The 12,456-nt window shown below is 38.9% G+C and overlaps 1 protein-coding gene across 10 annotated transcripts in view; it reads right to left on the bottom strand.

Annotated features, from left to right (window-relative positions):
- chd6 (chromodomain helicase DNA binding protein 6) overlaps nt 1-12,456 on the bottom strand; it is a 105,754-nt gene that overhangs the window by 73,232 nt on the left and 20,066 nt on the right. For 9 of the 10 annotated variants that reach the window (XM_044217513.1, XM_044217530.1, XM_044217522.1 and 6 more), the window contains one exon: nt 8,597-8,646. In XM_044217513.1, the coding sequence (XP_044073448.1) occupies nt 8,597-8,626 (30 nt within the window). In that variant the 5' untranslated portion in view covers nt 8,627-8,646. Of the gene's footprint in view, nt 1-1,830; nt 1,976-8,596; nt 8,647-12,456 lie in introns of those variants that run through there. The other variant, XM_044217559.1, reaches the window with a different exon arrangement.

Raw genomic sequence — 12,456 nt, 5'->3', positions numbered from 1 at the left:
ACAGTATTTTAATTTCACTCTCTTACTCCACGCAGTGTGCGATTACTGTATTTCACAGTCGCACACTACAGGTTCCCTGCTCGCCATATAAACTCATAGAAACCCCTACATCACACCCCTACATCTTGTATAGGGCTGACTTAAAAGTTTTCTGTACTAGTGCTGATACAATACCAGAGTTTTTTCGATACCTTACTTTGAGGAATACAAAACTCTTATTTTTATTTAACAAAGCAACCAAACTTCTTAATGATCGATTCACATTACATACAGTTTCTTCATCAATAAATTCAGTGTTTCCACTGTCATTTATTCAGAGACGACGGACTGTCGATTCAGCAATGCCTGGCCTTGTGTTACCTTACATAAAAATGATTCCAAAGAGTTTCAAGCAGTTTTAAATTGGGGGGGAAAGAGCACTAGTATCAGTACTGTGTATCAGCAGATACTGTGGGTTGAGTTATCGGAATCGGTTTTGGGAGAGAAAAAGCTGGATCGGTGCTTATAAAAAGCATTCTTATCAGAGAAAGCATTCAATATCAGGTTTTGGTACCTGACAGTTTCTGAATATCTGTGCTACAGACACATTTCAGTCAATAACAAAAGCAATTAAGGTTCAATCCCCGGCCCTAATAATAAACATGTTCAAAACACAGTTCAAACAGGGCAATCATGCTCGTTTAGTTTTCACAACTGACTGCTGTCTGTCATCAATACTGATTAATTTAATTTTGCAGGTCTATTAAACGCTGCTGAGATGTTGAAAAGAAAGCAAAAATGATTGTGGTCCTAAAATCATAACTGTGTTCCCAAGGGTTGACAGTTTCGTGGTGTTCACCTGTGGAGGTTCAAGTGAAGTGTTGCATGTGTCACAGCTTCCACTGCATTAATGAGCCAAGTCAAGCAGTAATTTCAATCAATCCACCTTAATGAAAGAAATAATGAAATCTAACAAAACTATACAAATGAAGCACAATGACATCGTGCACATCACAAATTGTGAAGCTTGGCACAAGGAGAAATAAAAATCACCTTTTCTGGGACATAACAGTTAACCATGTAAATAAATCAAGTTAGAAGAAACTGAAGTCAACCTGACCATGTCAGCCTTTGGTGTGCCCTTGCACATAACATTAAAACAGCTCTACTCATATAAACCTGCAGAATGATTCTTTTTTCTGATTTAAAAAGGATCATTTTGGCTTTATTTCAACCTGGTGTATTTCGCATAAATGTGGCTATTGTGGCTCTATGGGTCATGACAACTTTGCGCTCGCCACCTCCATTGTAGAGTGCCCCGTTATATGTTGTTTTGCGCGAGTCCTCATTTCCCCGAATCTCTACAACAGAAGTTAGCACGACCCAAAATCGTGTCAAAATAGCCACATTTATGGGAAATGCGCCAGGTTGAAATCAAACAGATTTATCCTTTAACATTTTGACAGACCCCTGTCCTTCAGGAGTTGAACAAAAAAAAAATCTCACTTTCTTGTGCTGTTGGAGTCTATTAACTAAACCAACGTACATGAGATTCAATCACAACTAATTTTGGCTGCTCTGCCCACGTTACTCTCCTACTATTCATTTAACAAAAGAAGAACTAATTTGGAAGCAGGATGCACTTACCCCTACACCCTTTAATAAGAAAACAGACCCGGGGCATCATGTGGGGTTTAGACGTATAACACATGCTCATCAGGTTTGAACTTCGGTGCTCATAACCTTTGTTTACATGTCAATCAGCCCTTTCATCTCAGGTGAAGCATTTCAAAAATGATGCAAAAGGGTTTTTAATACGTCAAAATAAACAAAAACAATTTCCAGGCTCACCTCGCTCCATGTTCACTTGCTTTGCCTCCTCACACAGAAAAACGACTCGGCAGACACAGTTACGGGTAACCTAGAAGCTAAAATTAGCCGCTAAGCTAACTCAGGCTCAGTAATGACCCAAGCTGCCGCCATCCATCTCCACAACAACGGAGCAACTGCAGCCCACACACACTGACACACACAACATAGTGACATCACGTCATGGTTGAATGTGCTTACATGACTGACTACACAGGCACGCACACACACAGAGTTCCTTCCTCACTCCCACACTGACACGGCATGGCTCAATGTGCTTACATGACTGACTACATACACGTACATGACTTACAACAGCCCCTCATAAACACACATACACCAGCCCACACTGACACAAACACACATTCACATGCTTCACGGCTCAATGTGCTTACATGGATGACTACATGCATAAAAAAAAATTTAAAATTAAAAACCCACACAGTCTGTCTTTCCTTTGTGCAAACACACACTAACACACAGTTTCTCTCTCCACACAAAAACATAGTCTCTCAGAGAGACAGAAGCGCGCACACACACACACACACACACACACACACACACACACACACAGCCTTCCAGTGACGTGCTGCAGTGTAGCAGGCTCTGCCACCCCAGTAAAGTCGACTGAACACAGCTGAGGGAGGCTGCCTGCAATCACACTGCCTATGAATCAATAATACTGCCTCACAAAGTAGCAACACGCAGACACACACACACACACACACACACACACACACGCACACACACACGCAGTGTCTGTCTCTCTGTCACGAAAATAGACCATGAGCACTGCAGTCTCATCAATGCTGCCGCTTCCTTTCACGGCTACAACAGCAAGCAGAATTAGAGAAAGCGTCTAACACCCTTTTTCACCACTGTCTGTCGTCTGTGGGAAAGCTCAACATGTGTGCATCCTGCTCCATGACCCTGCTCCCATCCTGGGTTTCGCACAGATCCAACACTGCTCGGCTTCTGAAAGGATTAATTAATTAACACATTTTAGAGCACAAGCTGGAACCAGTGATAACTAGACATTTAGTAGTTAGCAGAGATGTTGTCGTGGACTGGGAGTTTGAAGCACTGACCATGTAATCGCAATGTCCCCGGTTCAAGACCCCCGGCTGTGGACCTTTGTTGCTTTCTTTCCCCTCATTTCTTGTCCGTCTCTACTGTCTACTCTCTAATAAAAAGGCAATAAAAAATGCCCAAAATATACTTTAAAAAATGTATGGACTAACCAATTAATCTACTAACTATTACATCACTAACAACACAAATCTACGGACTCAACAGGAGCCTGTGATGAAAGATAGATACAAATTTAGGTGACACAAGCTTTGCAACAGGTACAAAAAGTACCAATCCATCATTCACTGAGCTTAATATAGAGCTCACTAAACTGAACATGACGCTTATCTATTAAAAAGTGCAATTTTTACATATCCATACATCATTGTATCCATATATCATGTCTGAGAAACCAGAAAACATTTGCACTAAACAAAACAAAAAAAAGAGTTGTATGGAAAAGAAAGACACCACCAAAAGGCTTGAGAAAAGGAATTCCAGCTCAGAGGAGAGCCACATTCTTGTTGTTCCTAATAAAAAAAAAGTTTTAAGGAGAGGAGGAGGAGGAGGAGGAGGAGGAGGAGGAGGAGCGCTGCAGAAGGATGTTTCAGCTGTTTGGTTGAGTATGGAAAGATGATCAAAGTGCCTGAATCTAGGCCTCAAAGAGAAATAAATTCAGTCTTTTCTCTGCTTTACCTTGAAGTGCAGAAAATCCAGTTGCACTTGCTGATTCATAGATTGTGGTGGGGGGGGGATCATGTTTCAGTGTACAGAGCAGTTCCCTTTATATGCATTCATCACATGTGGGGACATAGACATAGATCATCAGGGCCTTTATGTTTAATACATGCTGAAACATACAGTCATCTACTCCATTATTCAATCAACATAAAATAAATTGTGAACTATTTTAAAATCAATCAAATCAAGTTTATTGTCATATACAGAATCATTCACAGTCAGTCTAGTGAAATTCATTCTCTGCATGTAACCCATCCTAAGTATTAGGAGCAGTGGGCAGCCACTGTGCAGCGCTCGGGGACCAACTCCAGTTCTAAGTGCCAGTGTACTGGTCAATTAACCTAATATACATGTATTTGATAATCCATTTAAGTCTAAGTCATTCATCAAGAAAAATGCCAAAAAAAGTTCCAGGTTCTAAAATGTGAGTATGAGCTGCTTTTCTCTGTTTTATATCATTGTAAACTCAATATCTTTTGGACTGTTTGACAGACAAAACTAGACATTTGAAAAAGTCATTTTGGGTTCTGGGAAATGTTTCACTGTTTCCTGACATTCTGTAGACTACATGATTCATCCATTAATCGTAGACCTAATAAACCGATTAATCAATAATATAGCAGCCCTACAATTAACTGAAATAAACTACGCACAAAATCCTGATACCATTTTTGAGCACTGAAAAAGAAAAAAGGTACAAAAATAAAAAAAAACTGCATTTAGATCATGCATATCAAACTGCACAGGCAACATTCAGCATTATTTCTACAATATATTTTTCCTCTGTGCAGCACTACACGATAGTGTAATCAAAATTCTGTACATTTCTGTCAACCATGCCAATCACAGCTCAAAAAGCGTCAATCACTAACAGAAGCAAAAGCCAAGGAAACTTATCAACTGGTCAAACAGACTTTAAACAAAACTGAAACACAATCACCTCCAAGAAGACATGAACACACCAATAAAGGGCTTTTATTCGTCCAGAGAGTAGTTACCAACAGTTACAATAAACACTTGTTTTTCACACCAAACTAAAAACATAAATCACACACAACAAGTCTCTCCTGCTCGTCCCCGAGAACACCAGTAGGATCACCAAACTCACTGTTTAAGAAGACATTCCTACTATAGATCTTTTAAACAACCTACCGACCACAGTAATGTTTTGCTTAATGCCAGGAGAGTACATCAACAACATCACCATCTTTCCTTTGTTGTCATTATTCCAACATGGTAGCAGGCTTCTCTAAACATTTCCAGACAGACATCAGTTCCTCTGTACAGCCCCTCTGCCGCGATGACGTTATCGCTCTGTTGTTTCAAGATGTGGCAGGCAGATAACCAGATAACTTGATGGCCACTTGAAATGTAGATGAGATACCAGACACGCCATCACAGCATCTGTGAAAATCTCATCACCTCACTCTGCACACAAGCTGATACAAATTGTAACCCAAACTGCACAACTCCTAAAATACAGGCAAAATTGAATTAAGGATTGAATTAATGATCGATATAACCAGTATTATAGTGAAGTATAAGCTCAAAACTCACTTTACCTGATATATTACTGATTTAGGAGTTCATCCTTTCCAATCCTCTTACAATGATTCTACACAAGTCAAATAAACACACTAATTAAAAATGCAGCCATCAACAACATAACACCTAAAACAGAGGTCAAATGAGAAACCTTGCGTATATCTAAATTAAGAGGACTGGATGCCCTTAAACCAGTTTTAGATTTAAGAAGACTAAGAGTGTACGGCCACATGTAGCCACAGTGACAATGCTAACATGCAGATGTTTAGAAGGTAAAGTTTACCATGTTCAACAGCTTAGTTTAGCATGTTAGCATAACAACGTGCTAACTAGCAATAAATACAAAGCAGGCTGACAGGAATGTCATTAGTTTTGCAGATATTTGGTCATTAACCAAAGTTTTGGACAAATTAACATTTTGAGCTGATGAAAACTCAGGGGATAAAGCACCAAACAATTCATCCTCTGGGCACAGTGAATATCAATGCCGAATTTCGTGGCAATTCATCCAACAGTGGTCAAGACATTTGACTAGAAAAGCAAAAATGTCAACCTACTTGTGGCATTAAAAGAAAAGTCAGTAGCCTTCACGTTTCATGGCAATCCATCAGATACTTGTTGAGATATTTCAGTCGGGACCAAAGTGGTCGACAGATCAACCCTGCCATCCATAGAGCCATGCCGCTAGCATGGCTAAAAAGGGTTTACCAACAGCAATGGATCCACTTTGTTTGCTGTATCTGAAAAAACATCATATTTAACTAAATCTTTTCCAGTCATCCCCGGTGCATCCAAAACTAGGCAGATGGGGTCTTAAACCAGGATGAACTTTTGTACAGGCTCAAAGAGTGTTTACACAGTAAAATCACAACCATGAAAAGAAAAATGAGTTTCCAGCTCGTTTTACTTGTTTGTCTTGAAAACTTTAGGATGTCAAAAGCTGCTTGGGTGGTTTTGTATTGGTATATTTTTCCATAGTAATCATCACGGCTATCATTCTGCGTGTGTGTTTAAAGCACTGTAGCAATAAATAAAATCATAAAGAACAAAGCTTTTTTTTTTAAATTACAAATGTGTTACTTTTATAGCAGAGTCACAGACTACAGCTACAGATGGCACTGCCGGTGCTTGTGGAGATTCAATGTATTTGTCAGACACTTCATTATTGCTGCAGTTTGAAATTTAGCGTGGTCTCTTTATGCTCTGCGTCACCCTGCTAACCTGAGAGGTGCACCAGCTTTCAGAAAACTGGTCAAAGTTAGGAAGCTTATCAGGTAACCCAACTCATCATGCTACTTCGAGTACAACTCTGAACCTTGCTAAAAAACGCTAAGTTTCAATGCATTAAACTCTTGTAAAATCTCACCAACTATCACAAGTGCAAAGTCAGTCAAGTCATGCACCAGACCAGTAAATAAAAAATCATGTGCTCCATTTGTACAAATGTTTCATTTGTTTAGAGAGAATGTGCATTAGAAAAACATGTCCTTTGGGATTTTTTGTGGGTTTTATTCTTGTCTGCTAAAGAAACATATGTGGAAGGTTTGTGAAGACATTACAATCTACAGCAATTCACCTCTTGGTTATTGTTCACATATTGTTTTTTTCTTTATATTAGAATATTATAGATTATTTCACAATTATGTTGATAAGAAACATCTGTTGTCCAATTTTATTTCTTGTTAGCCATTGATGAGCAAATACTACAACAGGAAATGTTAAATGATTGAGAAATTAGATTTTTTTTTAAATCTAATAATCGAGTAGGTAATAGCACCAATTAATGACAACAAGTGAACGATCATGTTTTCCTGTTATGACAGTGCTAGCACCCTGTCACTGCAGTATGGAGGCCTCGTGCTCAGCTGAGAGACTGCTGTGTCACTTCGCACTTACAAAAACTCTGACTCATGACTCTACTCAGCCTGACTCATAAATATTACAAACAGCAAGCAATCATCGAAATGCAACAAGGAATACTAAAATACCAGAACAATTCTACAACACCATGAGCAAGAAGGTTCGAAGACACCTGGAAATGTAACAGAGGCTTTTCAGGTGACTTGCACCCTCTGTTGGCTGTAAAGCAGGAATAAATCTCTGGAGCAACAGAGACCAAACAGGGATGGTTGAAAATCTTTAGACATGTCTCTTGCCATCTCAAGACTTTCTGTACTGTTATGGACTTGGAGGTAATGCTACATGTAATTGATTTTATGTTAAACATTGTCATCTTATAAGCTGACGATGTATAGTTTACTCTACAGTGAGTAGTAAGTTTAGATTTCAGACAAATCATTTTACATCTTCACATTATGTATATTGTCACATAATGTTAATTACAGGCCCATCGAAGACGAAGCATTGTAATGCGGGACTTTTCAGAAAAAATGTTCATATGCTATGGACACTACATATTTGTCCCATTGTGTCAAATGTTAAGTGTAATCAAATTAAAAATATTCAAATGAAAGGGTGAGAAGGAAGCAGCGCACTCTGTAGCAAATAGGGAGTGCTTTCAGACACATCCAGACCTTTTTTTAGGACTGAAAACAAGAAAGTTTCCTGTGCTGCAGAAAGGCACTTTTGGAAACAAATCACCAGATTTTGCAATTTAACTTTAGCATTACTGAATTAGATGGCCAAAGAGTATGTAGCAACAGAATATTTTTAGGTGCTAGAGTACTCGAGTACTATAAAGTACCACAATTTCAAGGTGGAGTTTTGGTGGTTTCAGACCAAATGCGAATGAGCGAATAGTTTGTGCGAGGCAGTGCCCAGAATGAATAGCACATAATGCAACAAAGCAGCTAACTAGGATCCTACAGACTACATCAGAAGGTAAACAATCACAATATTACTTTTCTAACCCAGTGTCCCCATCCTCTCTGATATGTTCTGCCATGCTTGAGAGTTTTTACTAACTCCCATTAGAATCGGGAGGTTAAAATTAGAGAACTTTGTGAATCAGATAAGCACAAATTAACTTTGGCTCCACTCTGTACAGTAAAATTCTTACCACCATAACCACCGCCTCCTGCCAGTTGCCCAAGAGATTGTAGCCACTACTCTGCGCAATGTTGAACTATAGTTCAGTACTCTATTGCCAACAGATTTGATGGCATTTGTCTTACCATTTGTCCTATATTACAGGAGCCTCCATTCATGTATGTAAACAGTAACATCAGGATCTGGGGTTAAGCTGCATTATAATATTAAAGGGCTTGTGAATGTGTTCAAATATGTCCAAAATTTACACCCTAAACACACTTGAGATTGAAGCTTAAAATTCATGTTTTATTTAGTATCAAAGCTGCTGTGTGTATATAGGTTTTCATAAATGACCTACTTTTCTATTGTGCGCATGCGTGTGTGTGGGTACAGTACAAACCTGCTGCTTGTCCTTTTTGTGTATTTTCATCTTCTATCCCTTCACTGCATCTGTTAACACAAAAGGACATAATTCGCATTACTTCCAGAAATGCACACAAAACAAACAACACCGAAGACGTATGATGCCATCCAACAACGTAGCTGAGTAAAGTTTTGTAAAGCTGAATGCTGAAAAGAAAGGTGAAGGTGATTCAACAGATTCAAATATACTGGACCTTCTTCATACTGCACAAAGCCATTTCAAAAATGTTAAATACCAACAAGAAAATTGAAATCCCCAAAAGAATTATTCTTACATTTTCATATGCAGTATAGAACTTTAGCATTTATTCAAAAACAGCTAACCTTTCTAACCCATATTAGGAGACCATTCGCTCAGCCAAATGTTCCAGCAATAACCTTTTTCACATTCCAGTTAGACACATTCACTCCTGGAAGCATCCAAGAACAACAGTCGTCTGCTGTTGGTCACCGAGAGGCTTTAAACAAGTTTCTTGTTAAAGGACACTTAAACAACAGTATAGATGTTAAGGCAGCAACACCGTGTTTCAGTGACTTTCCCCTCCCAGCTAGCAAGAGGTCTCTGTTCTCAAGGGGCTTAAACACGTGTTACGGGTAGAGATGATATCTGTAATGTACAATTCTGCTTTTAAAGTGTGTTCAGACTGACAGCAAGTTAATAATGTTTCAATTATGACTGTATGACTCCACTTCAAGGACACACACACACACACACACACACACACACACAGAGAGGAAAAACAAGATGGTCTGGAGGAAAAACAAACAGATGAGGTCAAAACTCCAGCAACATTTGTACTATAAAGAACAACTTTATTGACATGGTTGGCGCAAGCCGAAACATGTTGGTCCGACAATGAAGTTATACTACTACTAAGTGTTGCTGGAGTTTACACCTATTCAGTCTTTTTCCCATCTCAATGCAACCTGGAAGTAGGTGTGCCAGAAATCCCTACTCTGTTTCTATGGAAAACAACAGATAGACAGAGTTTCTTGTATGTTCTGAAAACAGAAACTCAAACACATACACAACCACACACATAACTAACAGCTGAGTCAAATTCAAGCAAAATATAAGGAGACAAAAATTTGCTGTGTGTTCAATTTGAGAGCGCCTGTAGAAAATGTTAAGAAAATACTAAAGCTGTTTTACTGAAGGCCACCAATGTGAAGTAGGGCTGGGCGTGATGTCAGAATATACCATGCGACGGAAAAAATGTGTCCACCAGTAGAGATCTGGCAATACCGCTTCCAGCGCGGAAGATATCCCTTAGTGTCTCTGCTATATATTCGGGGCAGGCTACGTAGCAAATCAGGGCTGGTTCTTGTGTAATCTTGCGAATCCAGCTGCCCTGCAAGGTGACATGATTTGGGCAGCAGGACTGCTTACCAGACTAACTTTTTCGCACTAGTATCTTAACTGTATTACTGATAAATGCTTTGTTATTTCTGTAAATTGTCTATTTATTACCATGTGCTGTGCTCGGCCATACTGAGAGCAGTACATACAATACATAGCATTCCTTTCTTTGTAATAGCCTATCTAATATTGCCCCTGCTGATACACCACCAAACCACGCCACAGTTTTTGTAAACAAGATTTACTGAACAATATTTAGAACAATAACTTTAGTAAAATAAAACAAGGGGAACGTGTTGTTCTTAGGAGGAGGCTGGCTAGGAGGAGCACATATAGGCACAAATGCACTAGCATCCTGGCTCTGGCTAAATCTACATCTATCCACTGCAGATGCACTATTCACAACCTGGATGAGTAACTAGTATAAATTAGTCTAAAGTATAATAATATAACATTAAATAAAAAGTATAATGTTAATATAATAGTATTATATTAATATATTCATTATACAAACCCTGTTCCAAAAAAGTTGGGACACTACAAATTGTGAATAAAAACAGAATGCAATGATATGAGAGTTTCAATTTTCAATATTTTATTCAGAATACAACATAGATGACACATCAAATGTTTAAACTGAGAAAATGTATCATTTTAAGGGAAAAATAAGTTGATTTTAAATTTCATGGCATCAACATCTCAAAAAAGTTGGAACAAGGCCATGTTTACCACTGTGTGGCATCTACAACAGTCTGCAAACGTCTGGGGACTGAGGAGACAAGTTGCTCAAGTTTAGGAACAGGAATGTTGTCCCATTCTTGTCTAATACAGGCTTCTAGTTGCTCAACTGTCTTAGGTCTTCTTTGTCGCATCTTCCTCTTTATGATGTGCCAAATGTTTTCTATGGGTGAAAGATCTGGACTGCAGGCTGGCCATTTAAGTACCCGGATCCTTCTTCTACACAGCCATGATGTTGTAATTGATGCAGTATGTGGCCTGGCATTGTCATGTTGGAAAATGCAAGGTCTTCCCTGAAAGAGACGACGTCTGGATGGGAGCATATGTTGTTCTAGAACTTGGATATACCTTTCAGCACTGATGGTGCCTTTCCAGATGTGTAAGCTGCCCATGCCACACGCACTCATGCAACCCCATACCATCAAAGATGCAGGCTTCTGAACTGAGCGCTGCTAACAACTTGGGCTGTCCTTGTCCTCTTTAGTCCGGATGACATGGCGTCCCAGTTTTCCAAAAAGAACTTCAAATTTTGATTCGTTTGACCACAGAACAGTTTTCCACTTTGCCACAGTCCATTTTAAAGGAGCCTTGGCCCAGAGAAAACGCCTGCGCTTCTGGATCATGTTTAGATATGGCTTCTTTTTTGACCTATAGAGTTTTAGCCGGCAACGGCGAATGGCACGGTGGATTGTGTTCACCGACAATGTTTTCTGGAAGTATTCCTGAGCCCATGTTGTGATTTCCATTACAGTAGCATTCCTGTATGTGATGCAGTGCCGTCTAAGGACCCGGAGATCACGGGCATTCAGTTTGGTTTTCCGGCCTTGACCCTTACGCACAGAGATTGTTCCAGATTCTCTGAATCTTTGGATGATATTATGCACTGTAGATGATGATAACTTCAAACTCTTTGCAATTTTTCTCTGAGAAACTCCTTTCTGATATTGCTCCACTATGTTTCGCCGCAGCATTGGGGGAATTGGTGATCCTCTGCCCATCTTGACTTCTGAGAGACACTGCCACTCTGAGAGGCTCTTTTTATACCCAATCATGTTGCCAATTGACCTAATAAGTTGCAAATTGGTCCTCCAGCTGTTCCTTATATGTACATTTAACTTTTCCGGCCTCTTATTGCTACCTGTCCCAACTTTTTTGGAATGTGTAGCTCTCATGAAATCCAAAATGAGCCAATATTTGGCATGGCATTTCAAAATGTCTCACTTTCAACATTTGATATGTTGATCTATATCTATATTCTATTGTGAATAAAATATAAGTTTATGAGATTTGTAAATTATTGCATTCCTTTTTTATTCATAATTTGTACAGTGTCCCAACTTTTTTGGAATCGGGTTTGTATAATGTTACTATATACATTATAATTTTGTATAATAGTATACTATATAGCCTTCCACTAGTATAATATTAATTCCAGTTGGACAGTACAGAAGTTTAAGAAACACACAACCAACATTTATAATTGTTGTAGGTTTTGTTCCTTCATTAAATCTTTGAAAATTGGTTCACATTGGTGGTTTGTCTCTAATTTGTTAATGCTAAGTACTGACTTGTCAATTATCATAACCATTTATGCATAACAATGTGTTCAAAGTTTACTGTAGCATGTCAACCTTTTTTTAATGTCCCGCCCCGTCCAGGCTGTGATTGGTCAGTTCACGAAGAGTGACATTGACGAGTGCATCGTCTTTATGAAAAGTTGAAGATGTTTCAACAAAAGG

Source organism: Siniperca chuatsi, linkage group LG2 (genome assembly GCF_020085105.1).
Source record: "Siniperca chuatsi isolate FFG_IHB_CAS linkage group LG2, ASM2008510v1, whole genome shotgun sequence".
Classification (NCBI taxonomy): domain Eukaryota; kingdom Metazoa; phylum Chordata; class Actinopteri; order Centrarchiformes; family Sinipercidae; genus Siniperca; species Siniperca chuatsi.
This window is presented reverse-complemented; position numbering and strand designations above follow the sequence as displayed.